This window comes from Euprymna scolopes, chromosome 19 (genome assembly GCF_053919585.1).
Source record: "Euprymna scolopes isolate OS-2025 chromosome 19, ASM5391958v1, whole genome shotgun sequence".
In the NCBI taxonomy this organism is placed as follows: Eukaryota; Metazoa; Mollusca; class Cephalopoda; order Sepiida; family Sepiolidae; genus Euprymna; species Euprymna scolopes.
The window spans coordinates 93,415,383-93,441,596 of NC_136500.1; the positions used below are offsets into that span (position 1 = coordinate 93,415,383).

Sequence of the window (26,214 nt, forward strand, 5' to 3'; positions counted from 1 at the left end):
ATAGCAATAAACATTTGGTAGATAGGTGTATGTTAATCCAAATGTGCTCAATATCCTAGACAGAGTAGGTGCGTTTATACGCCGGAATGCACGAGGATAATAACTTGAATGCGTTGTATTATAGTGTTGTATACTAGATAAGGATATCGATCTGGCCCGGGGACAATAAAAATAATTACACAGTATTATGTTTCGTAAATGGTATATGCTAATCACAAAAGTACACAACACCTTATATAGCAGATTTATTTAAATACTGCATAATCTGAAAACAATTACTTCAATTTGTTTTGTTATCTTGTTGTATGCTAGAAAAGAAACTCTGTATTGTCTGGAAGCAATAATATTAAATATACAATATTATATTTAGTAAGTGGTATATGTTAATCTAAAAGCTCTTAATATACTAAAGAGATCTGATGTGTAATAACTTCAATGTGTTTTGGTATATTGATGTGTAAACCCGGACAAGAGACCCGGTCGTGTCCGGGAGCAACGACAGTAATAATACAGTATTTAATTAGGTAAGAGGTATGTCTTATTCCAAAAGTACTCAATGCTCTAAATAGAGCAGTTTTGTTTAAACACTGTGTTTATTGGGGGCATAACCTTTTGTTAAAGTATTGTATACTAAAAACGAAAAGTCAGAGTACTCAATGCTCTAAATAGAGCAGTTTTGTTTAAACACTGTGTTTATTGGGGGCATAACCTTTTGTTATAGTATTGTATACTAAAAACGAAAAGTCAGAGTTGGCTAGAAACAATAAAATTGGATATACAATGTTGCACCTGATAAGTGGTATGTGTTAATCCTGAAGCGATCATTGCTTTAAATAGAGCTGATGTGATGTAAAGTCACATTTCCTTGGAGCAATAACTGCACGGAGCTTCGTTGAAGTGTTGTGGACTAGAAAATCGACAAGACTCAGAAGAAACAATAGTAATAATAAAATATTACATCTATTTCGTGATATACTATTTCTTTCCCTCTTGTTACGGCATTTCTTGAGTGCAAATGGTGGATTAAGGTGTAGTATTATTAAAAAAAAAAAAAACTATCCGAGACTGAGGAAAGGCAGATTGAAAAGAAAGACATTTTTAATGGATTCAGAAATAGGTTTGGAAAAAATCTTAAAGATAAATAAACGGATAATAGCGGTGAGAACTTACCTCTCTGTCAGACGGATCTTGTCTTCGGCTAATTTCTGTTCGAGAAGGTTTTTCTCAGTCTCGTGTTTAAGTAACAAATCTTGCTTCTCCATCGCGAACTGTGTTTGTAAGTCCTTTTCTAGTTTGGCGAGCGCCTCTTGCTGACGTTTGGCACGATCTTCAAGAATTTTTTCCTGTTGAAACAAAAAAAAAAGCACAGTGAGATTTCATTCAATTGGAAATATATTCCCCCTTGACATACGCAAGTGGAAAATATAGCAGTCCTACTACGAATGGCAACAACAGCAGCAGCAAAAGTCGCCATTAACGAAGTTTGCTTAATTTCTAAGCTGGGCGCTGATTGGAGCAAACATTTAACTTTGATTCTAATTTACCCAATCAGAAACTATCTATTATTTAATTGTTGGAATTCTTTTGAGATGAATAATGTGTATATATTTTTCCTTTATTTACAGACTATTATCCTCGTCTTTTATAACTGTTGCTTACCAATGTTTCGACCAACTATCCCTCTGGGCTTTGTCAGGTCGTTAACCGCGATGGGATAGGAATGCTGAATCTTAAACTGTATCATCAGTAATTACTGCATTCCGAGACGACAACTATGGAAGGCAGTAATTACTGAAGATACAATTAAAGATTCAGCATTCCTATCCAGTCGCGTTTAATAACCTGACGAAGGCCAGAGGAATAGTTGGCCGAAACTGAGAGAGAGTATGAATGTATGGTACAAAGATGACTAGCAATTCGGTTTCAGTATATTATACATCTTCAGCCAAGATGGTGGTGATAACATTATAAATAAATATAATTGACAGGGTAAAAGACAAATAAAGAGACACGGAAAAAAAACGAAGAAAAGTGAATGGGTAGAGAAAGAAACTTAGATAAAGAGTCAGAACTTTTGAATCCGTTAATGAGATATAAATAGAAAGAAAGCAAAATAGGAACTGAGCAAAGATTTTTATGTGCAACATTGCTCACCTTTTCGCGTTTCGTTTGTTTTATAGTCTCTGACATTTCGTAGTTGTGGCGCTCTTCGATCTGTGCAATCTCTATCAGATAGGCGTGTTCGATCTCTTTGTGTTCAATTTCCATGTTCTTTTTCAACTGCTTCAGTTCTCTCTGCATTTGATTAAATTCATCTAGGTCGACTAGAAAGAAAGTCACGCGTACAAAATCAATAAATAATAATAATAATAATAATAATAATAATAATGCCTATAATACATACTCAGTAATAGGTATATATATATATATATATATATATATATATATATATATATATATATATATATATATAGTTTGGGAAGTTTTTTAACCTTTAAAACTGTATAAAAAACTTATTTAACTTTTATATTTTTTTACCATTCATTGGCAAACTATTTAGTCAGTAAGTTATTTAATCACCTGCAAACGCTGCATCAACTTGCTTTCTTGAATTCACAATAGTCCTAAGGTTATTTCAGGGATCATCAGTTGTCTACCACGAAACACTGTTTTGGATATATATATATATATATATATATATATATATATATATATATATATATATATATACTAACGTCCAAAATTTAAAGAACGGTCGATAATTTTCTTTTAAATGGCTTCTAACTTTATCTATGAAAAAGGGGGAAAAAACTTTGGTGAATTTTCCAATGTTTAATAATGGTTGTTAAATAAAAATATTCTTTTTATTTTTTATTTTGAATACATATTAAGGTTTTTTTTTTACATATAAACAAATTTAATTAAATTACTGGTGCCCAAAAGTTAAGGAACGGGTAAAATTATTAATGAAAAAACAAAGAATCCTTTCAGTATTTAGTGAAAAGCCCCTCGTTTTCAATCACACTATGGCATCTTTTGCTTTTGTTTTTTTTTTCTGTGATCTTATCACCAATAATTTTCCAAACATTGTAAATTGGTTTAAGGTCGAGTCTGAGCTGGCCAATCCATAACGCAAATATTGAATCTATTTAGCTCTTCCAAAACTATTTTGCTTTATGGCACTGTGCGCTGTCTTGCATAAAGATATCAGAATCAGAAATATTTCTCTAATCAATGTTTTCTAATCAATTCTTTGTACATTCGGGCATTTACTTTTCCATGAATCCTCACAAAGGGGCCAGTTTCTTTTTGAAGATATCATGCCCCATACCATTATACTACCCCCTTCAAATTTTACTGTCCTTTTAACTTTTAAAATTAAAATGTTTAAATTCAACGTTATTTCACGCGGATAATGGTAGCCGAATTGATACGGTCTTCGCTAATCGAGCCAGAGATGTCTCGTGTTGCGGGGTTCGAATCGTTCGCCTGGTGTTAATCGTGGTACCTTGCACTGAAGATTCCCGAAAGGATGAAACACTAGTGTCTGTAGGTATTTAATTATTATAATAAAAAAGTATTATATATATATATATATATATATATATATATATATATATATATATATATATATTATATTATATCCGGAGAGAGGGGGGGGGAGAGCTAGTTAATGAAAATTTGGATTTTAGACTCTAAATTTGCTTTTTGAGCTTAAGAAAATTTAAACTGGTTGCTTCCATTAGGCATTATCGTTAGCATACTTTTATCCTATCCCACTGTATAATGCAATCGTACTTTTATTACCCAAGCACTAACCCTAAGTGCAGGTTGGCAATACAAAACAAATAAAAGCAAAATATATCAGTTCTAAAAACCAAATAATAATAATAATTTTCTCATAGATCTTCATTTAGAACAGTATTATTTTTAAAGTTTTAGAGATTCAAAGAAAACTCTGAAAATGTACATAGCTTTACTGAATCAAGTAATCGTCGCTGGTCCGTGAAAATAGACTTTTACCGCTATACCTTAAAACGAACAAACTAAACTTGTATCTGCTTTTTTTTATTTTCCGGTGATAGTTTTATACTCACCAGAGCTGCCTGAAGATCTCTGTAAAATATCCATGTTGCTGACCGGAAATACTTCACTCAAAGATTGTTCGCGCAGACTCATGCTGCGAGAAAGATGCTTCCGCCTGTCCGTTGTCCGATGGTTGATTTTTCGACATTGAGGGCTTAGTTCCTCCAGTCTGTCGCCGAGATGCTAAAATCAAAGAAATATATTTTAAATGGCTCAAAATCAAAACATTTTATTTTATACTGGTTTCAAATCATCAAAAAAGTCACATGTTTGTGTTTTGTCTGTTAAGTGCCCCTCGTGCATCTGTGGAATCATCTCACAGAAATACAATGCGAGTCAAAAGTAATCGGACAGTCAAAATAAGGCATACTTAATTGATGTAAAGTCGTTTCAAAATTTACTAGAAACATATGAACCGTTAGTTTACCCATTCTACTAGATTGTTTGAATTATGAAAAGTGAGTTTGCAAAGCCAGTTAAATATTTTTTTAAGTCAAACAAAATCTTAGATTACTCTCTCTCTCTCTCTCTCTCTCTCTCTCTCTCTCTCTCTCTCTCTCTCTCTCTCTCCTTTCTTTTCTTCTTCTTCTCTTCAGCTATATGTTAAATTTTATTGTTTGTGTTATTTTTCAGTATGGAGAAGACTTGTCTGACCGGTTTCCGATCAATCTCGGAGTCAAACAGGGCTGCGTGCTAGCCCCAGCCCTGTTCAGGATGTACTTCTTCTTTGTTTTCAAACAAGCATATCAGAATGTCGATAAATCTGTGGGGTTTTAGATCCTCACCCGGGACGATGGTAAGGGGCTATTGTGAATTAGGGGGCCATACTTACAGGGACATTCTAAGTAAGTTGTGCAGCGAGATTCTATTCACGTTACATTTAAATTTCTTTTATATTCGCGCAATCGGGGAAGTAGGAAACAAATTATTATTTTTTTTATAATAGACTGCTCTAAAGTTTTTTATTTATTTTTTATCTTCGATTGTTAATTAACAGAAACAGGAAGAGACACACGAGAGTTATGAAGGAGACTATAAATTAAGATGAGGATTATAAAACAATACAATTAGAGTATTGGAAACTGATTAATAGAATTAGCAGTAATACCAAAAAGTGTGGTTGGTTCTACACAACGGCTTCACCACTATAAACAAATCATCTGTGTGGATTTCCGAGCAACTTAGTTGTTTTGACGGAAGCTTATACGTCGAAATTGACGGGAGAGTCAACTAATATATATATATATATATATATATATATATATATATATATATATATATATATATATATATATATATATATATATATATATATATAAAGCTGTGTGTCTGGTCACGAATAGGATCCTATATGGTTGACTATTATAGGAAACTGATCACATATAATGATAGAAGATGTATCGAGACACAGGAATGGGTATGTTTGATCTGGCATAATGATGATTCATTAAAATTATGGGGTCTGCCTACGCGCCTGGTCTACAAAGTATGAAAATAAAAAATTTAAAAATTAAAAAAATGTTTACAAGTGTTTTTGATATAGATGTACATAATAATACTTTGATAAGTATGTTTTAATTTAAATAGGGATGGTATAATAAAATTGTAGGCTCTGCGTTCGCGCCTGGCCTCCATAGAATGGAAATAGGCACAAACTTTAATAAAGACTTTTCATATCTATCTGCGTAAGTATACTTTGATAATTATGTTTCAGTTTGAAGAAATATGGTATAATAAAATTATGGAGTGTTCCTTCGCGCCTGACCTCCATAGAATGGAAATATGTCACAAAGTTTAACAAGGTTTTTTTAATATAGATCCACAGTATATTGTGATAAGTGTTTCAGTGTGAACAGGTATGGTATAATAAATTATGGGGTTTATCTATTTTAATTTTACTTTCATCATATTTGGCTTTGGTTTTGATACCCTCAAATTCGAAGCTATCTCTTTACAACCCTTCCTTTTCATAACCTATCATACTTTCATAAATCAGAGTCCATTTTCTGTAGGCTGTTTTTGAACCCAGTCAACGACGGGTACTTTTGCTAGTATATATATATATATATATATATATATATATATATATATATATATATATATATAAAGAGAGAGAGAGAGAGAGAGAGAGAGAGAGATTATTTTGAAAATAGTCATGTTAGTGGAATTGGCAACAGAAAATTGTCGCATACAGCTGGTCATGTAGGACGCCCATTATTGTTATCTTAATGAGAAAATAATAAATGACTTGGCTGGTTATTATAAAAATGAAATAATTAATAAATATTCGAAATACATCGTTACTTAGCCATCCCAATATAAAATCACAAAGATGATCAAGAATAGAAAAGAACTGAAACTTGCTTTTTTTTTTTTTTTTTTGTACAACGACATTTATTTCTTCATTCTCTCGTTACTGCTGTTACGTCTATCACGTGATAGATCTTTTCGAGTGTCATTCGCGTCTTGAACGTTCTTTTCCGTCTCTAATGTGATCTCCTTTTTAAAGTCTTTATTTTTCCCTACCGGTGACGTCATTTCGCATGCATTTGCGTACGTGGGTCCGCGCCATGTTACACTGAGTCTAAATAAAGCCATCAGGATATTCACAAGGAACGAACAATTTCGCTCACCTTATTTTCGTCCTGCAGCAGAGCGATCTGTTGCCGCATCATATTATGACTGTCGTTGGTGGCCTGGAAAAGATCCCATTGTTCAGAAAGCTGAAATAAAATATATTTTTATTTTGGATTAATAGGAATATTTATGATCAATCACAGAGTTAATGTACTCTCTCTCTCTCTCTCTCTCTCTCTCTCTCTCTCTCTCTCTCTTTCTCTCTCTCTCTCTCACTCACACACACACACACACACACACATACACACACTGAATAATTTTGGGATCATGCTAATAATATTGAAGACCATTCGGGCCGTTTAAGATCATTTTTTCACATCTGACAGCAAAACATTGCTCCATTTATTGTCTCACGTCTTGTAAATGAGAGCTTCGTGGCGTTAAAACAGTCTTGGCTTCTATTTCCTCCTCATGAGTTTCATACAGTGCTGGACATATCTTTAGAAGCCCACTTTTATCAGATGTTTTTCTTTCTGTTGAACTCCGTTATGTTCGATGATCCATAGAATTGAGAACCGGTTACATTTACATATCAATCATGTAAAATTTAACAAGGGCTGGACAAAACTTTAGAAACTAATAAGAAAACTTGGCGCTTCTACAGAATTGGGACGAGATTTTCGGAAATTGTAATACTGGATTTCACATGAAAACAATCGTATCTACGTATTCATCGTATTTTTAAGATGATTATATCAAAAAATTACGAAAATTGATAAGGTAGAAAAAATTTTATTAAAGAATATAAAAATAGAATTTGATGAAAATGATTGTAAAGCACAGGAGAGTTCAAAAGGGAGGTAATTTTCCGTTCGAATTAAACAAAGATAACGGAAATTTTTCATCCACTAACACGATTAAAGTTGTTTTTGTTTTTTTTAAATAATTCATTAATATTCAGGTAATTTCGACTGCATAATTTGGAAGCTTCCATTGTAACTTATTAGGATTGACAACAAAAAATTACTTAAAACTATTGTTTTTTTATCGGAAAACTCCATTTATCGACTACAAAATCTTGTCCCAATTCTGTAGAAGCGCCGAAAACTTTTTTTCAGAATTTGTTTTCGACAAAAATTTACTCTAATATCTAATAATGTGTGGCTTCCCCATTGTTTATTAGAACTTCACCAATTCTGTCTTTGATACTGGAAACCAGACTTGGTCATACGTGGGCACGCTTCTCCATGTATCAAATATTCCCTTTGTTTGTTTTGAGTGTTGAGAGTGCAGTGGTCTAATGGCTGCTAGAGCGAACTGTGAACTTAGCATGTAGTGTTCAAGCCTCGTATGAAGTTATTGAACCAATATTGAACTGATATCCTTACTTATAACTGTTCTCTCCAACAATGGATAAAACACTAGGTTAGACTAGACTCTTAAACATTAGTAAGGAAACTAGTTTGGAAGAATGAAAACTTGGCTATAACACAATCCACCAGGTGAATATGTCAAAAGTGATGTATGTATGTATGTATGTATGTATGTATGTATGTATGTATGTAAGGACGTAACTATATATCAAATTGACAAGAAAGTTATTGCGGTTTTTAATAGTTAAGTTCAAATGAACATATCTCGGCCTAAACAAAAATTTATTGATCGAAATAAGCACCATCAGCATCAAACCACGTTTGGCCAACGCAAATCAAATGTATTTATGCCAGTAACGTAAAAATGTTACTTTCTCGTGGCGATGAAGTCCCTGGAACCGTTTTTGATATCGCTTAGAATTTGGAAATTTTTCTCACGCAGAAAGTTGTCGGGATGATTGAAAAAGTGCTAATCGGTAAGTGAGAGGTCCGGAGAGTATGGCGAGTGATGCAGAGTTTTGTTCAATTCGTTTAACTTCTGCAGGGTCGGTTTAGCAACGTGCGGTCGGGCATTGTCGTGGAGGAGAATTGTGCCTTTTCTTATCACTAATGCTGGGTGCTGTTGTCGAAGTTTCTGATGCATTTCATCCATTTGTTGACAGTACTACTCTGCCGTAATGGTTTCGCCTTCATTCAAAAAACTGTAATGGATGATACAGCATGACTTTCTTTTGGTGCCGTGGAGCTTCGTCGGTGTCTAACCACTTGAGCGTCATCGGTTGTCGTAAAGAACACACTTTTCACTGCAAATCACAACCCGGTCGAGAAACGGATTGTTCTTGTTGCGCAAAAGAAAAAGAATATGACACTTCATAACAGCGTTTCTTTTGGTTCTCATTCAATTCGTGAGGGACCTATTTACCAAGTTTTTATATCTACCCAATCCCTCTTAACTGGTTGGAAATCGTCGTATACGTTACGTCTAATTCAGAAGCAAGTTCTCGAACATTTATGCATGTATTGGCTTCGACTGAGGCTCTTAATTGGTCGTTGTCAACATTTGATCGCCGACTACTACGCTCATCATTTTCAGAACTCTCGCCGCCGCCATGAAATTTCTTAGACCACCATTGTGTTGTGCGTTCAGTAGTGGTTCCTCGGTCAAATTCTTCGTTCATATCGCGGCCTAGCTTGAATTGAGATAAGAAAATTGTGTGAATTTGCTTTTTTTCTATCTTGTATTCAATGTTCTTAAAGGAAAACATAATTGTTTTAAAACGATTGTAATTTAAACGATTAGAAATCAAAATTTCTTATCCGTGTTTTCTGCATTTATATGTGTTTATGTGTGTTTATGTGTGTTTATCTGTGTTTATATATGTGTATGTGTGTTTATGTGTGTTTATGTGCATTTATATGTGTTTATATGTGTTTATGCGTGTTTATATGTGTTTATGTGTGTTTATGTTTGTTTATATGTGTTAATGTGTGTTTATGTGCATTTATATGTGTTTATGTGTGTTTATGTATGTTTATGTGTGTTTATATATGTGTATATGTGTTTATGTGTGTTTATGTGCATTTATATGAGTTTATATGTGTTTATGCGTGTTTATATGTGTTTATGTGTGTTTATGTTTGTTTATATGTGTTTATGTTTGTTTATGTATGTTTATGTGCATTTATATGTGTTTATATGTGTTTATGCGTGTTTATATGTGTTTATGTGTGTTTATGTATGTTTATGTGTGTTTATATGTGTTTATATGTGTTTATGTGTGTATGTCTCTGTTTTATGCTGTATCATAGGACTATTGTAGATATCAGTCTAACAATGAATTTGTTACTGTCGACGTGCTGTTCTGTTTAATCTTGGAAACTCTTCTCTCCTAGGTTTTATCTTTTCTCGGAGTAGAGATTAATTTATTGCTGATCGCCTGATATGACCATAGCAAGAAGTGCCGATGGACATGCCCAAACATTTTTTATAGGTCAGACTCCGCTTATCCTAGTGCGCTGTTTTTTTAATGATCTTATATCTCTGTTTGCATGTGTGTGTGTCTTTCATTGTATGTGCATTTGTATGTGGGTGGGTGTGTGTATGTTTGTATTTTGAGTGTGTGAGCATGCGTGTGTGTGTTTCTTTAATTAAATGTTATTAATAAAGAAATTTGTTTTATTGTTTGATTGTTTTAGCTTATTTTGTTTTTGTTTGTTTGGGTTTTTTTGTTTGTTTTTTTATTCTTTTTTTTGTTTTTTTTTGTTTGGTTGGGTTTTTTTTGCTTTTTTTTTTTTTTGTTTTATTTGGGATTTTTTGTTTTATTTTATTTGAGGCTTTTTTGGGGGGGGGAGATTGTGAGTGTACGTAAGAAACCACGAAAAACTTACCGTTTTTCCTCCTGACTTGAGTTTCTCTACGCTGAGTTGATATTGTAGTTTATGCTTTTGTCTCTCCAAGTCTTTCACTCTCTCCCGAACTTCATTTAATTCGATCTGTGCTTGTCTTAGATCCTGGTTAAAAACGGCGAAATTATAGACCACGCATAGAACGTTCATATAATCATCAAGATTACAAATGAAAACATAGTTAATACATAAAAATTTAAAAAACATGTTTTATTTGTATCCAACGATAATCCCCTTCATTGTTGTATTCTTTGTTGTCCATTAACCGATATTACAGATTAAGTTTTCTGAATAAGATATTTTTTCTAAAAATAGTTCCAACGAGAAAGATATTGGAGAAACCAATGCCAACATTATAAGCATCTGATTCATAAGACATTAGCTGTAGTTTTAGGGGTTTACAGTATTATATGTCCATATATGCGATTGTTGCTTAAACAATTGATTTGTGGGTTAATTTGAATTTAATGAAATTTTGGTCACATATAATATATTGTTTTCCTCTCTCATTTAGTACTGGCCATGTTTGGCGTAGTTTAACTTCATCGATATTATTGGAACTGGTATACCAGTATGGAATACGCTTATTTAATAATATGTGCAGGAAGAAAAAATACCCTGATAACAAATTGTTGCCTGGCTATTTTTATTTAATACATGTCGAGCAAAGGTGGGAATTTCTGCACTAACTATCGGACAATTATAGTACCAACTATGAAAAACAATATGTTAAAATCTTAAAGTTTTGTTAAATATCCGGGTCGTCTATACGAAACAATCATTTTGACAAGAAGTGCACCTGGAAATGGGATGCAAGAAACGACGTAACATGATCAATTGTCAAATGATAAAATAACCGCTGAATGTATCAAAAGTCCGTTTGAATAAATAATGGAACTAACATCAAAGCGCATGAGAAGAAATAAGATAAACATGACCGATTGGTCAAAGATGAAGATAAACGTTGGGTGTATGAAAGGTCATTTGTCCAAAGTGTATGCAAGTGCAATCGGGTCGCATCAAGAGAAGAATAGGTTGATTTGTCAATTCAGTGAAACAATTGTTGCTGAATAAAACACCCTGTGAGCGTAGCTAGAGTCTGTGCTGTTTTATGGGGTGTTTGCGGTGGTCACAAATTGTTACATAATAACAATCGAAAATTATATTTTTAGTTAGCAATTTGGTAAATTATTACTTTCTTTTCACTTTAATATTCGTATTTAAAATGACGACTTTTAAAGGTTTTCGAGTATGCTGAAAACGAATATCACATTTTAATTTTGCGCAGGCAATTTGGTTTTTTGGATATTTAGAAATTTTTTCATATGTATTATTAAATAAATGTTACTAGCATTCGCTATTCTTTACATGAGGAGGGGGGGTGTTTTGTGACACGCATGCGTATTAGTACTTTTCAGTTAGGAAAAAATATGACCACCAGAAAAAACATAATGGATGACATTGCATAATAAACGTCTTGATGTCCAGAAAACTACTTGTCTGCGCAAAATTTAAACGTAATAATTCGTTTTCAGCATAATTGAAAACCTACAAAAATCGTCATTTTAAAGATGAATGTTGAGGTGGAAACACAGTAAAAAAAATATCAGCGGTTTGTGCTCACTATCTTTTATCTTTAACGGCAATAAAGATACACTGTTCTATTTTCATATATCAATGTGTCGTCATTTTATTAAGCACAATAGTAATACAACAATTATCTTTAAAATCGCTAAGATTTTCCATTCCAAATCACGTGTTTTGTGTAATATGAGATAACACACACTAAAATATAATGGAATCGACATGGTTTAGAAAACAGTTGAAATCGCTTTCTGGCAGTAATATAAAACGAAGGACGTGTCGAAAAGAAAAGACTTTGGTATGTGAAACGATGTTTTCGAGAAACTTCTTTACATCTCCTACGGGGGGAGTCGAGACCCATGTGTAATCCTCTGCACAGTATATAATACACATGTATACAATCAAATAACATTATAAATAACACCGTAAGGCGGGACAAATACCGTAACCAGAGGCCGGAAAAACATAGTATTCCACATCGTAACCGGAAAAAACGTATCCTAGGGCCACCGTATTCCGGGGTTCTACTGTACTATAACTAACTAGAACGGAGATTGACACAAACGTGTTGTGTAACCTGCTACTTCGTCACCAACATAATTTTAATACAAAGAGACACAATGAGAAAGGCTGTACTCGCTGCTACGACAATACACACTTGACGTCACATAATAGAGACCTTTAGTTATGCCGGCTATTTGCTTACGTTTCGATGATTCGTTCGCTGTTGTACAATAGACCACACAGCAAATCAAATACTAGACATGCTTAGGCATTTTAATGATTATGTCATTTTCAGAAGAGTGATTCTTAACCGTTTTTTAATCCCGAGCCCATTAAGAATTTGATGAAAGTTTGTGAAAACTCCGTTAAGAACACACACAAAAACATAATATTTTATATGATTTCTTTATTAAAATACATTGCCTAATACATTGTGTCTGCTGGAAAGAACTTAAGTTTAACTGCGTGTCTAAGATCTCTCTATAAAGGGGTCTGTCAAAGCAATCTGGCATGAAGATAATTTTCAATACAAGTAAACCTTAACTTAATATTCAAAATAACATAGTATCCGCATCCTAAACAAGATCGCCTCGTTATGGTTAACTCACGCTAGCTTTTATGATCAATGGGGCACCTTCGCCAAGTGATATTACCTCAAGTAAAAACACAAAACTGAATACTCCGCCAGACAAGATAAATTCTCGTTTTGGGATCCAATAACACCAAGAGACAACAAGAAAGATATACTATAACATAACTAAATGGTCAATTGGGGAGGGGAAAATTATGTTCTTAACTTCTTACCTATCTCAGTTAAACTCAAGTTAAGGGAACTTTAATGGAATATTCGAATATCTATGTATTTTATATAGAGATCAAGTGTCAGCCCCTTGGAAGGGGCTATTTGATTTTTGCGAACTTCAAATAAAACAAAAAAAGAGTATAATATACACGAAGTATGAGTGAAGAATTCCGAGTATTCCGTACAGCACAACGTGTTGATACACCTGTTCTCGCCGGATCACCGAAGTTAAACAACGCTGAGCATGGTTAGTACCAGATGGGTGACCATTTAGGAAGGCGAGGTGCTCTATATACCGCGAGGTAAAATATCAGGTTGGGAAACTGGCGCCACGTTCTATCCCTCACTCGAGGGTAGATAGGACTCTCTTAAGCCGTGTCAGGCAACCCATCTAGTGATGGCGTCACAATAAAAAAATACCCTTGATAGCCCTGGCGAAGCATCAAGTATTCAGCTAGTGGCAAGATTTGAAATACACTATAAACTCGTGTAGTGAAATCAATCTCGGCTACGGCCGCATATTACGTTACATTAGTATTTCTTGTGTGACTGAAATATGATCATATTTTGCAAAACAACAAAACAAAAACTTTGGATCCAAAGTTCATTTCAACGAGAAAGTTATTGTTGTTGGTTTTCGCCATCTCCTATGTAAACTAAGCAAGGAACTAAATTATAAAAATGTAAATTATATAGAAAACAGCAAATCTTCAATACAATAAGCACGACAAGAAAACAGGCGACCATAACATCTGCCATATATTTAGCAAATATCACTTCATACTGCACAAAACTATCGTAAATATGAATGTTAATTTTTAATTTGATCTGTAAGGACTCGCAACCTCAGCTCATTAATGAGAGGTTCATTATTCAAACATCCATGGGCGGCTCAGTATCCAAATATCACAGCGCGTGCTGTGTTTCTCTGGTGGTATACCAAGGATATTGTTTTTTAAGATTTACCCAGTTTACAAAAGTTAAAAGAATAAGATTATTGAGTTGGTATGAGGTCGGGCAATCCCCCATGAAATGTGTGAACTAGTCATAATAGTGAATTTTGCGGTGAAAGTATATGAATGGTTGAACGAAAGCTGATTTATAGACTATAAGCGAAAATAACTGTTTTAGATTTTTATTTAAGTAATAGAATGATCTATATTGCCAAATATGTAATACCACGTGTTACTCCATACGATAATATCGACGACCTCAATCTTGTTTCCGTGGTCGTCTTCGCCTCCGTTTTCTTCTCTGGCCATATCGTCGTCATTCACGTTGGCGTCTGTCGAGCGGGGCGCACACGGATTCACAAGTATAAAATAATAAAATAAAACAAAATACACACACAAACTCTAACACATGCCGTAGATCTGTAGATCTAAGTTTCGCTTCGCGGGAACAGTTCGTTGATGCCTCTTTGTCATTGGTGTTTCTTTTTTTCGACTTCGTACAGTTTTTACGATCTTATCCAAGTCACAACCTGCCTTCAACTGTGTCCAACTTGCCCTCCACTGTAACTATTGTCAACCGTCGTAAACCCCTATGACAGTCTGCAAATGTGACCGTCATAAACTATAGCAAACCCCACCATCACACCTAAAACTGCCTGTAAAATAACTCGAAATTTATATTCGATCATTTTGTTTCCGTTTACTGCCACACATTGATTAACAATTCTATTCAACTTTTCTTTTGTGCTTCTTTTTGAAGAAATTCCTCTACCTTTGTTCTGCTGACAAACCTATTCCCTCTTTTTGTGTTATATTTTTCCTTTTTTTTACTTCCTAACACTTGGAGGGATATCGGTAGTCTCACAAATTTGCGAAAAAAAACTATTTGACATTTTTAATACACTAGCAGTTCGGCCCGGCTTTGCTCAGGCCCTATATAACTTTACGTGCATATGTTACATGAAGGGCTGTCCCCTATCATGTAAGTAAGAAGACATACTAGATAAATGAAAATTATATTAGAATAAGGTAAGAATCGAACCCTGTAGGTAAGTGTTAAAGATAACGGAAAAAATGGAATGTTAAAAATCCAGTCTATTGTTAAGACTATTAAAATAGTTAAATATTGTTTATATCGGAAAAAGAGTCGATTCTCTATTCTTTAGAAATCTAGATATTAAATATGTCAGTTAAATGAATGCATAATGCGAGTTAAATTATATTATTAAAAAATAGGTTAGAAAGAATTGAGGATTCTTTTTTTTTTTCTTTTTTGCCAAAAATGTGTTTGGACAAACATATGTAAAGCCACGTGAAAATTAGTCACGTTTGAAAAATACACTTCTGACGTCATAAACAAAGGAGATTTCTCAATATAGGAATCTGAGGGTTCGGAGTTAGAATAGTTGATCAGAAGAGTTGATCAGAGAGTTGAAAGTCGACAGTTGATGAGAGAGAGTCAGTTGGAGTGGGAACCCCTTAGAGGCGAAGGGTAGAAGATTAGATCATGTAGATACAAGTTGAATTCCTGATGTCTATCGGTCGATGAATAAAGACATCACCATTTATGTTTGTAACTGTTGTCTCGTGTTGTCATTCTTTACAACAGAAAAGGTAAATGTGTTTATCATCATCTTTAACGAACTTTGTGTAAACCCTTCCGAGTAAAATGTGTCCTCCCCACCATCATCATAAGTGAAATATCTCCCTCTCCAATAATATGTGTTAAAAGAACTGTAATATATATAAATGGCTTCCCATCATAATTGCCATCGTTGTTCGTGTATATGAGTCATCGCTATGTCCCAAATATGAGTCCCCAGCTACACAACATAATGCGATTTGGTGCCGTGACCAGGATTATATATATATATATATATATATATATATATATATATATATATATATATATATCCCTCATTATCGTCATCTGTTCTGAGTCCTTGTATTAAATATACCCGTTATATGTTTCCAATATGAGTCCCCGTTAATGTACTACACAACATATTCGTTGATTTAGTTCTCGTTGTCAGGTCACCCGTACAAGGGTGCGAAAAAAAATCGAACCTCGAAAATACCATGGAACGAAACTAACGGTCCTTTGAAAAAAAAACACAATGTGATGAAAAACAACTGCTAGACAAAATCCACACATAAACACAATAGTCAAGAAAAAAGAAGAAAGAGAAACACAATCACAATATGAAAAAATGTAATAAAAAAGTCACAAAATATGGTCCTTAAAACACACGGAAAAAATCCTCGACCATTTATCGCACACATGCACACAGTGTCAAGAAAAAAGGAAAAAAGAAAAGAAAAACACATACAAACACAATAATATGTCTGAAAAAAGAAGAACTAAATACACACGTATACACGTACAGTCTTTTATGGAGAATGAAACAATACATACGCACACACACATACGTAAAACTTTATATGTAGAAAATAGTTAAGAAAATAGAACGTTTAAAAATATAAGAGAAAATCTCATTATCAATAGAAGAAAAATATCACTCGATGTAAAAATTAGAAGAAAGAAATTACGTTATGCTGTTTAAAATAAACGATGCACCGAGAAAAAAAGACAAAGAACTTAACTGAAACACACAGAATTGAATATATCGGATTGTTTTTTATTTATGTCAATCATGGTTGACGGTGTTTATATCTGATACATAAATTTATAAAAAAAAATGGCCATCGCTCGTTTGAACTGTATGTTGTAAAAAAATTATGCTTTTTTGGGTCAGAAGCAATGGACACTTTCTGAAAATTGTGAACATTGTTTTTTTTTCCAGTTTTAAACGGCATTTATTAGACAAGTTTTTTTTTAAGAACTGGGAAAAGGTTGTTTTATGTTTCTGAATTTTTGAGATGAGGATTGGTTATTTGTATTATTATTCATCAGACTACTGTTCTCATCTTGAGTGTGATTTTCACAACGTTTCGGTCGATATAACCTCCGACCTTCTTCAGGGGTATCTTGTTGAACTCAGAAATGTTTCTGTCGAACTCGGGAATTTGGACGGAATTTCGAGCGGAACCCTTTATTTACTTCACGAGGGTAGCGTGCTCTTGTTCCGTCAGCTATGACTGGATAGAGGTCCTAAGTAATTCGCAAATGTATATTTCGGTCGCCCACACTGAGGATTGAACCTTCAACCTTCAGGAGAATATCACTTTTACAATTGATTTTTCCCAGTACTCTAACCACTACGCCACGGACAATTCTAGTACGAATTTTAGGAGCCTTAACTCTACTTTTTATTTCTAGCTGTAAATATCACCATTTATTACAAATTATTACTATATATTAATGTATATCTATCTCTATACTTATTACTTGTATATATTAATGTTTTTACCTATTACTTGTATATATTATCTATTGTTTATAATTATAAGGGTGTTTTATATAATTTACTTAAAGATTAATGTTGAATGTTAGGATAGAAAAGCGTGTATTGATGATTTTGTTTGTGTTATATATTGTATAATTCGTTGTTTTATGTAATTTGTGCATGTTAAATGTTTTTCAGAGATTAAAACGTCAGAAAAGAAAGAAGTGATTCGATTTCCGTTGATTTCGAGTAGAGTCAACATGGAGAAAAATTGGAGTACTTCATATGTGGAAATCCGATATTTTCCGCTAAGCTATATGCCTTGAAGGCAGTCGCGGTTACGGACCTGGCAAAAAAGTTTTTTTTCCAATATAGTAGAACGAAATATATTTCTGTCCCGCGTCAGAGAGTAAATGGAATGCCCCTGACATGGCGTAAAGGGCAGAAGATGTAATGGCAGATGTGGCCATTACGTTACAGTTCACTTATGATGAGTAGAGATGAAAGTAAAAAAATACCACCAATACGTAATAGCTAAGTAAGTAAAGATTACCCTATATGGGAATTAAATAATATATCTTTTCTGACGTAAAGAACATTTAAAATAAATATGTTTAAAATTCGACGTTATTTCACGCGGTTAATGGTAGCCGAATGGATTAGGTCTTCGCTAATCGAGCCAGAGATGTCTCGTGATGCGGGGTTCGAATCGTTCGACTAGTATTAATCGTGACACCCTGCACTGAAGATTCCCGAAAGGATGAAACACTAGTGTCTGTAGGTATTTAATTATTATAGTAAAAAAAAAAATTAATTATGACAGCCCCTTTAAGAAATTCGTTTCTTATCGTTGAGCACTTTCAGTTGAATTAAAGTCGGTCAATTTAGCTCTTATGCATAGATCATCGTATAACGATTAGATCACTGTCTGGCTGACGTAAAGAACATTTAAAATTAAAATGTTTAAAATTCGACGTTATTTCACGCGGTTAATGGTAGCCGAATGGATTAGGTCTTCGCTAATCGAGACAGAGATGTCTCGTGATGCGGGGTTCGAATCGTTCGACTAGTATTAATCGTGACACCCTGCACTGAAGATTCCCGAAAGGATGAAACACTAGTGTCTGTAGGTATTTAATTATTATAGTAAAAAAAAAATTAATTATGACAGCCCCTTTAAGAAATTCGTTTCTTATCGTTGAGCACTTTCAGTTGAATTAAAGTCGGTCAATTTAGCTCTTATGCATAGATCATCGTATAACGATTAGATCACTGTCTGGCTGACGTAAAGAACATTTAAAATTAAAATGTTTAAAATTCGACGTTATTTCACGCGGTTAATGGTAGCCGAATGGATTAGGTCTTCGCTAATCGAGACAGAGATGTCTCGTGATGCGGGGTTCGAATCGTTCGACTAGTATTAATCGTGACACCCTGCACTGAAGATTCCCGAAAGGATGAAACACTAGTGTCTGTAGGTATTTAATTATTATAGTAAAAAAATTAATTATATATATATATATATATATATATATATATATATATATATATATATATATATATATATATATATATTAGAGGAATCGTGTAAGGCTAAGAATATTAACACCCAGGGGAAGAAAGAGTCAGTAATTTAATCGACGAGATATTGTCGACGTGGACAGGCAAAAGAGGCCTTCATGGATTGTGGCACGAATAGACGAGGGTGTCTTCGGTCCTAGGAGGAGTAACCTACAGCAAGAAAATGCCATAAGATCAGTCGATTACAAAGGACTGAAACTTCAAAACGATACTAATCTCATGAAAATCTGTCGCCTCTGTCGAAAGTTTTAGACAGCAAACATACACACATACGTACATTTAAACAGACAGATGATATTTATATGATATTGGACGCAATATATGGTAATGATTTAAAAAGTTAAAAAAAAAAAAAAGACTCGTGCGCCACCACCGAGAATCGAAACGAAAACGTTCAGCTCACGATTTATTGTTGTCTCTGCTGTCAATGGCTATGAAGATATGTTTACTGCAAGGATAAAAATTAAAACATGAACGAATAGCTATTACGTTATGCATTCGTAATGCCGGCGTTCGACCTTCACCTTGACAAATTTCATTTTTTTTTTTTTAAATTTTCACACTTTTGCACCGATGTTTCCGGGCTAAAACCCAAATATAAAGTTTTGCATACATTAAAATACCTTATATGAAGTTTCATGTCTGTAGACCAAAAACTCTAGGAGGAGTTTGGTAGGCAACATTTTTTCAACAAAAATATATACGTATACGTAAATACACGTGTTTTGTGTTTACTATAACTTTTTAGGTAAATACTATGCAAGTATAAATCATGTAGAATATCTGCATGAATATAATCCCACGTAATAGTTAACTAAAGATGATCATCCCATGAGAAAACCGAAGAAACTAATAGAGAATTAATTAAAATGAATGTTTAAAAGAATATGCAAATCAGCTATATCTTTTGCTAGGAATGCAATTCCACGACCTATATATAAGAAAATTGTATTTTCTTTTTAAATAAAATAGGGAAAGGGTTTTTAATATCAATATCAATACACAAACAAAATAACGAATTTATAGAAGTATAGCGAGATATACATAGATAGATAGATTGACATATGAATTCTCTTACGAACTATTCGAGATACAAATGTTTCATATGTTTGTTATTGTAGAGCAATGAACCATATTGTTAAATATGCTAAATTGTTTTACTATTGTATTAGAATGAACTGGCCCATTTGGCATAATGGTAAACGTGTTCGATTATTAGCTGGGAGACCAGGGTTCAATCCTCGGTCGAGTATTATCAAAGATTAAAAAAATAATGATAGTACTTGATGCCCGCTTGTATATAAGGAAGAGCAAGTGGGGTGATCCTGGGAATAGAGTGGCGCCCCCTACGCCTCGGTGAAGCAGCTAGTGAAAAGGGGGCCTTCCTGTTGCCCTCGACTGTAGTCAGCGATTTAGCTCAGCTTTAGAATGAACCATAATGTAAAATATGCGAAAATAACTATTTTATTATTTTTTAGAATGAATCATATTACTAACTATGCAGAAAAAAATTGCGTTAGCTTTCTACTACAATGATGTAGTTATTTTTTTAATTGGAATTCATTGAGATGAGTATTATTTATTAATTTATTTATATTTATTGTGGACTATTATCTCGTCTTTCAGATGTTGTTTAATGACGTTTCGGCCAACTATTCCTCTGGCTTTCGTCAGGTGGTAACCGCGACCGGATAGGAACTCCGAATTTTTTAACTGCATCCTTGGCAATTACTTCCTTCCATAGTTGAATATGAGGATAATAGTCCGCAATAAAAATAAATTAATTAATGACGTAGTTGATAAGAATTTAGGAATGATGATGCGTGTGAAAGTTGAAAATGATGCTGGATGCCAGTTTGATTGAAACATCTTTTTAAATATATAGATGAAGCTAGGAAAAAGGTGCTTTTTCTTTTTTTTTCCAGAAGAAGAAATATGGTGGCTTATTTTGTTAAGCGGTGTAAAAGGAGGCAATCTCTAATGTTTTAAACAGAAACAAGAGTTCATAATTTTAGTAAAGGGGATAAAGTAATGTCTTACCTCTTGAGTTGTGGTCAAATCTTCTTTGAGTTTTTTGTTTTCTTCTCGATAGGACGTCGTCATCTTTTCGACTATCAAATCGTGTTCTTCCATTATATCCATTCGTTCCTCGCGTTCTTTTTTCAGTTCTTCCTTTAGAGTCTTAATCTGTTCCTGGTAGACGCCTTCCATCGAACTACATAACATAAAAAGAACCAAAATCAATTATTAAAAACGTTAAATCTGCATCGATTATATTTGTACCAGTAGCACTATAACGGAAGTAGCAGGAGAAACAGCCGCCATTAACGCCATTTTAAGTTAGGAGCTGATTGGAGCATTGATTCTAAGTTGCCTAATCAGAAACAATTGCCATGCTAGCAGAACACTTTCCCCGGGGGTTATTTAAGGCAGTGCTCGGCAACATTCTTCTTCCTCTTTTGCCGTAGGCAGACCTGTACACTTTATACGCCCACGTCGCTAAGTTGGAACACCAAACTACTTTCTAGAAATACAAGAAAAATCCATCTTAACCACGGACTCTCGACGTCGATAAAAAGGCTTTTATATCCAAAATGGCCGACCTGTCACAGGTGAACTGATTCGCAAGACCTTTGACAACACACACACTTACAAACCACACATGAATTATGTTTACCTTTAAACTATCACCTTCATACATACGGACTTTCTTCTAAGAACATTCTTCTCTTATAAATCTTCTCCGTTTCCTACAGCTAGGAGATTTATCATTCGTATTATGAAACGTCAAACCTTTTTCCTCATTTAAACTCTTGAACTTGGAATGTTGTGACCTTTTGGGCTGTGATCATAGCGTAGTACCTTTGTTAACTGTGACAAGTAAGGTCATGGGTCAAAACATTATTATTATTATTATTATTATTATTATTATTATTATTATTATTATTATTATTATTAACAAGTGGGGCCCGTGGAAATTCCACAGCGGACTCTTTCATATGTAATATATTGATGTTGGCATTTTGTGGATGTTCAGCGTAAATGGAAACGCCCTGATATTTATTGTAGCTCTTTTGTTAAAACTGCAAATATATTTATCTAAGCTAGCAGGGACGTTCAGCATAGCCCGGTCGTAAAATACGCTTAAATATATTTTAATTTATGTTGATTTTGTATATATTATTCTAGTAAATTTTCTATCGATTTTTTAATAAAATTGTGATTTCAAAAATAAAAAGTATATTAAAATAACTCTCATATATCAGCTTGAGTCTAACCCAAAACTTATACAGAAAAAATATATATGTACATATGTATATGTAAAACAAAGAATTCTTAGTAAAATTATTTATTACAAGAAATAGAAGGTCAGAAACGACAGCAACGCAGAAGAAAAAAGATGTAAGCGTGACACACAAAAGAACACACACGATATCGTATTAATATATAGATAATAATAATAATAATAATAATAATAATAATAATAATAATAATAATAATAATAATAATAATAATAATAATAATTGATTCGAGCGACAGCGGGTCGTTGGATTAATTACTATGATTAGAAAAATAAACAATTAAATTAGGAAAAAATGATTGACAAATAATATAATAATATCGTAAACGGAATGTGAAAATGAGAATAGATGTAAACATGATTTTTGGTTTGCATGAACAAATAACTAGATTGAGGTTACATCAGGTGTTGGTCTGAGATACGTAATGAGACATGTGATGAGATATAGGTTTGGTGAGATTCTAGCAGTCGTTAGCTGGACATCAGAGAGAACGGACGACTTAAAAGGGGGAATTGGTCTCTCCATGGCGCGGGGAGCGGCGTCATCTTAAGCAGTCAAGATGTAAAGATGTTGTAATATTTGAAGATGTCAGCTAAAATCATGAAAATAAATGTTCGTAAATAATTCAGTTATGTGCTGTGTTATTTACATCTGTTAAAAAGAACTGTCTGTCTACAATTGTTTCGATATGTCCACGTCAATTGTTTCCTGTTAAAACTGTTGCATAAATGTTAAAATATACACACTAGACGATCAACTAAATGATACGACGTTTATACATACACGCATTTACACGTACATGGATATACAGATAAAATATAAGCCCTATTTCAACCTTATTCAAATGATTGAAACACAATCGTCGCATTTTCCTTCTTTTTGTAACGTTAAAGTTATATATTTATATTATTGACTAGCCCGTGTGGCCGGCGTGCGGTTCTAAAAATGAAGCTTTGGTTATGGAATCTACGTTTAGGTTTAGGCACAGATAAAAGGGTGGGGGTGGGAAATGTACGTCGTTATAGAATGTATTCATACACATAATATTATTCTCAACTAGCAAGGAGACTCTGCGTTGAACGGGATTGAATGATGACCAACAAACGTTCCACCCTCCTATACTTTTATTGTCATCAAAATCGATGAAATCGCCCATTTTCTTTCTTTTTTTTTTTTTAGTCAAATCGATAGATTGCTTACTCTAGCGGTGTACAGGGGGGGGAATCTTCCGATACCGCCTCGCAGTGACTTAGTCTACAATACATTGTAATCTATATTGCACTGTAGAGATTCTACTGTTAATTTATAAAATTATCTGTAAATAATAGCTTGATTTCAAGTTTAAAATGCAAAAGTTAAGTATCGTGGTTTAGTTGTGCTCAGAAATATTCCTTTTGAATGCGCTCCTGTCTTATAAAAAAAAACAACTGTTGATTTTATGAAAATATTTTTACATAATCATTTGAATTAAAATTAAAACGTACAAAAACCAAATACCATGGTTTAATTGTGCTCTAAAAAGAAACATTCATTTCGAACACTCCCCTGTCTTAAAAAAGAATCTACAGTCAATTTTATAGGTTTGGCCCTTCTGCTTGTGCGATGATAAAACTTTTTCAATGCACTTGTCACAAGGTTGCATAAAATCGGATATCCTTCTTTAATCGGATTTTTTCGATTATCTATTATCGATACTTATCAGATGCATTCCGATATAAAACCTATTCAAGAATCTCCCAGACACAAGTACCTTCGTGTGAAATTTCCAAAACAAATTAGCCTAGCCGTTTCCGAGTCCATATTGAACAAACTCGCGCGCACACACAAACACAAAATTTCTTTTATATAGCACTAACACCTATTATAACAATCTTAACAAAGATAGTCAATAAAGTTGATAGAAATGTTACAATCGGATGAACATTTTTTTATTATTCATCCTATTGAAGTAGCGAGGTCCACATTGTATTTTTCCATTCAACTCTGTTTGATTGCAGCAGTTATACCTTGACCGATAATATTTGGGACGCTAAAATCAACGCAACTTCGAGAAATGTTTTGTTTGTTTATTTGTTTGTTTTGCTTTTTCAACTACAGTTTTTTAAAAGAAAATGCAATTTTGAATATTTTGGCGTAACGGAAGAATGGACGGCCAAAATCGTGTCAGTTGAAAATCTTACTAACGTAAAATTTTTCCGCTTGGAAAACTAAATAAAACAAAAAACATTGTATTCTGTTTAAAAATAAAAAAATATATCAATAAAATAAAATACATTGTGTTCTATTTAAAAAAAAAACAATAAAACAAAATACATTGTGTTCTATTAAAAAAAAAAACAATAAAACAATAAGCATTGTATTCTATTTTCTAGGGAATAATACTAAAACAGATCCAAATGATTGAAAAATGTTCTACTGTTATTAAAAAAGAATTAAAATATTTTCGTCACATATCGGCACAAAAAATAGATTTGTGTTTGGCGAAAATGCTCACTGCTGAAAATTTCTCTTACATTACTGCAACAAAGGCTCTCGCCCCATCCCCCGCATCTACATACTGCTGGTGAAAACATAAGAAGAAAAGAAAGTAAAATTCACGTAATTGTGGCTGTAAGATTCCCACCTATCGTGATTTACGATATATGAAAATTGAGTTCGAAATTATGGGTGATTGTTTCTCCAGGTGAAAGCGCTGTCGGTCGTGGATGACGCGACACTTGTTGAACTGTGGACTCTAAAGTGATTTAATTCCAACCGCCTATACAATGATCTTGTACAGTGGTATTATATTAGAACTTTGTAGTCATATAGTTTCTGTTAATATAATTTTTATAAAAAAGAAAACCAACGACTGGAGTTTTTACTTATTGCTTCTGCGAGGGAGTTTGCATTGCTATCAGAACAGACGGTCAACTTGAATTATTTTTCAGGAACCATTTACCAGGAGTGGAGTGCCTACCCCGATGCTGGGAGAAGGCTGTGGCCCGCGGATCAACAAAAACAATCACAACGTGGCGTGTGGCTGCATCTATCTCCATAAATTGGCGGGATTTTCTTGTTGAAATAGATTAACCAGAATCCCTTGTCAAACTTTGCCCTGTGTAGACGATCAAGACTGATCAGACGTGTTATGAGAATTGTTCTCGATGACCAGAATAAATGTCGAACTTTTGGGGGAGTTTTGTAATCGGAAAGGCCTAAAACGAACGCATATGCCGAGGATAATCACGGTTAATAGTGCCAGACCTGATATAACCTTTTTGTTATAACCTTCTTTTTTCAAGAGAACTAACGGTACAACAAGTGCATTGCAGTCAAAGAAGATTACTTCGAAGGGGACTAGAGTTCCATGTGTGTACTATCAATAAAAGTGCACATATGAAAAAAGTATGGAATCTTATTGAAGACACCTTGCAACTGTAATATTCGTTATTAATGTTATCATCATAAATTTTGTACCATTTAAAAGAAGCTTAAAATAAACTAATATTTTTTTATTTATTTCAGCATATGAAAATAATGAAAACGCGTGACAAAATTCAGGTTTACATTATCGGCAACTTAAAACAACGATCAGTTTGAAAGCGTAAATGTGCATGTGTTTAATAAATTTAGCAAAAATCAACTAATAATCAGATATTCATGAAATTTTCGATACTTATTCATTTTTAAGTTGACTTATATTTTATAAGCAGTTTT

General features: G+C 33.6%; 1 protein-coding gene across 1 annotated transcript in view; it reads right to left on the minus strand.

Moving 5' to 3' along the window:
• Positions 1-26,214, minus strand: part of LOC145239840 (uncharacterized) — a 67,735-nt gene that overhangs the window by 10,179 nt on the left and 31,342 nt on the right. The window contains exons 7-12 of the mRNA XM_080103387.1: positions 21,254-21,428; positions 10,425-10,547; positions 6,720-6,809; positions 4,098-4,269; positions 2,155-2,324; positions 1,171-1,343 (exon numbers count right to left, since the gene is read on the minus strand). Coding sequence (XP_079959513.1) covers positions 1,171-1,343; positions 2,155-2,324; positions 4,098-4,269; positions 6,720-6,809; positions 10,425-10,547; positions 21,254-21,428 — 903 coding nt within the window. The remainder of the gene's footprint in view (positions 1-1,170; positions 1,344-2,154; positions 2,325-4,097; positions 4,270-6,719; positions 6,810-10,424; positions 10,548-21,253; positions 21,429-26,214) is intronic.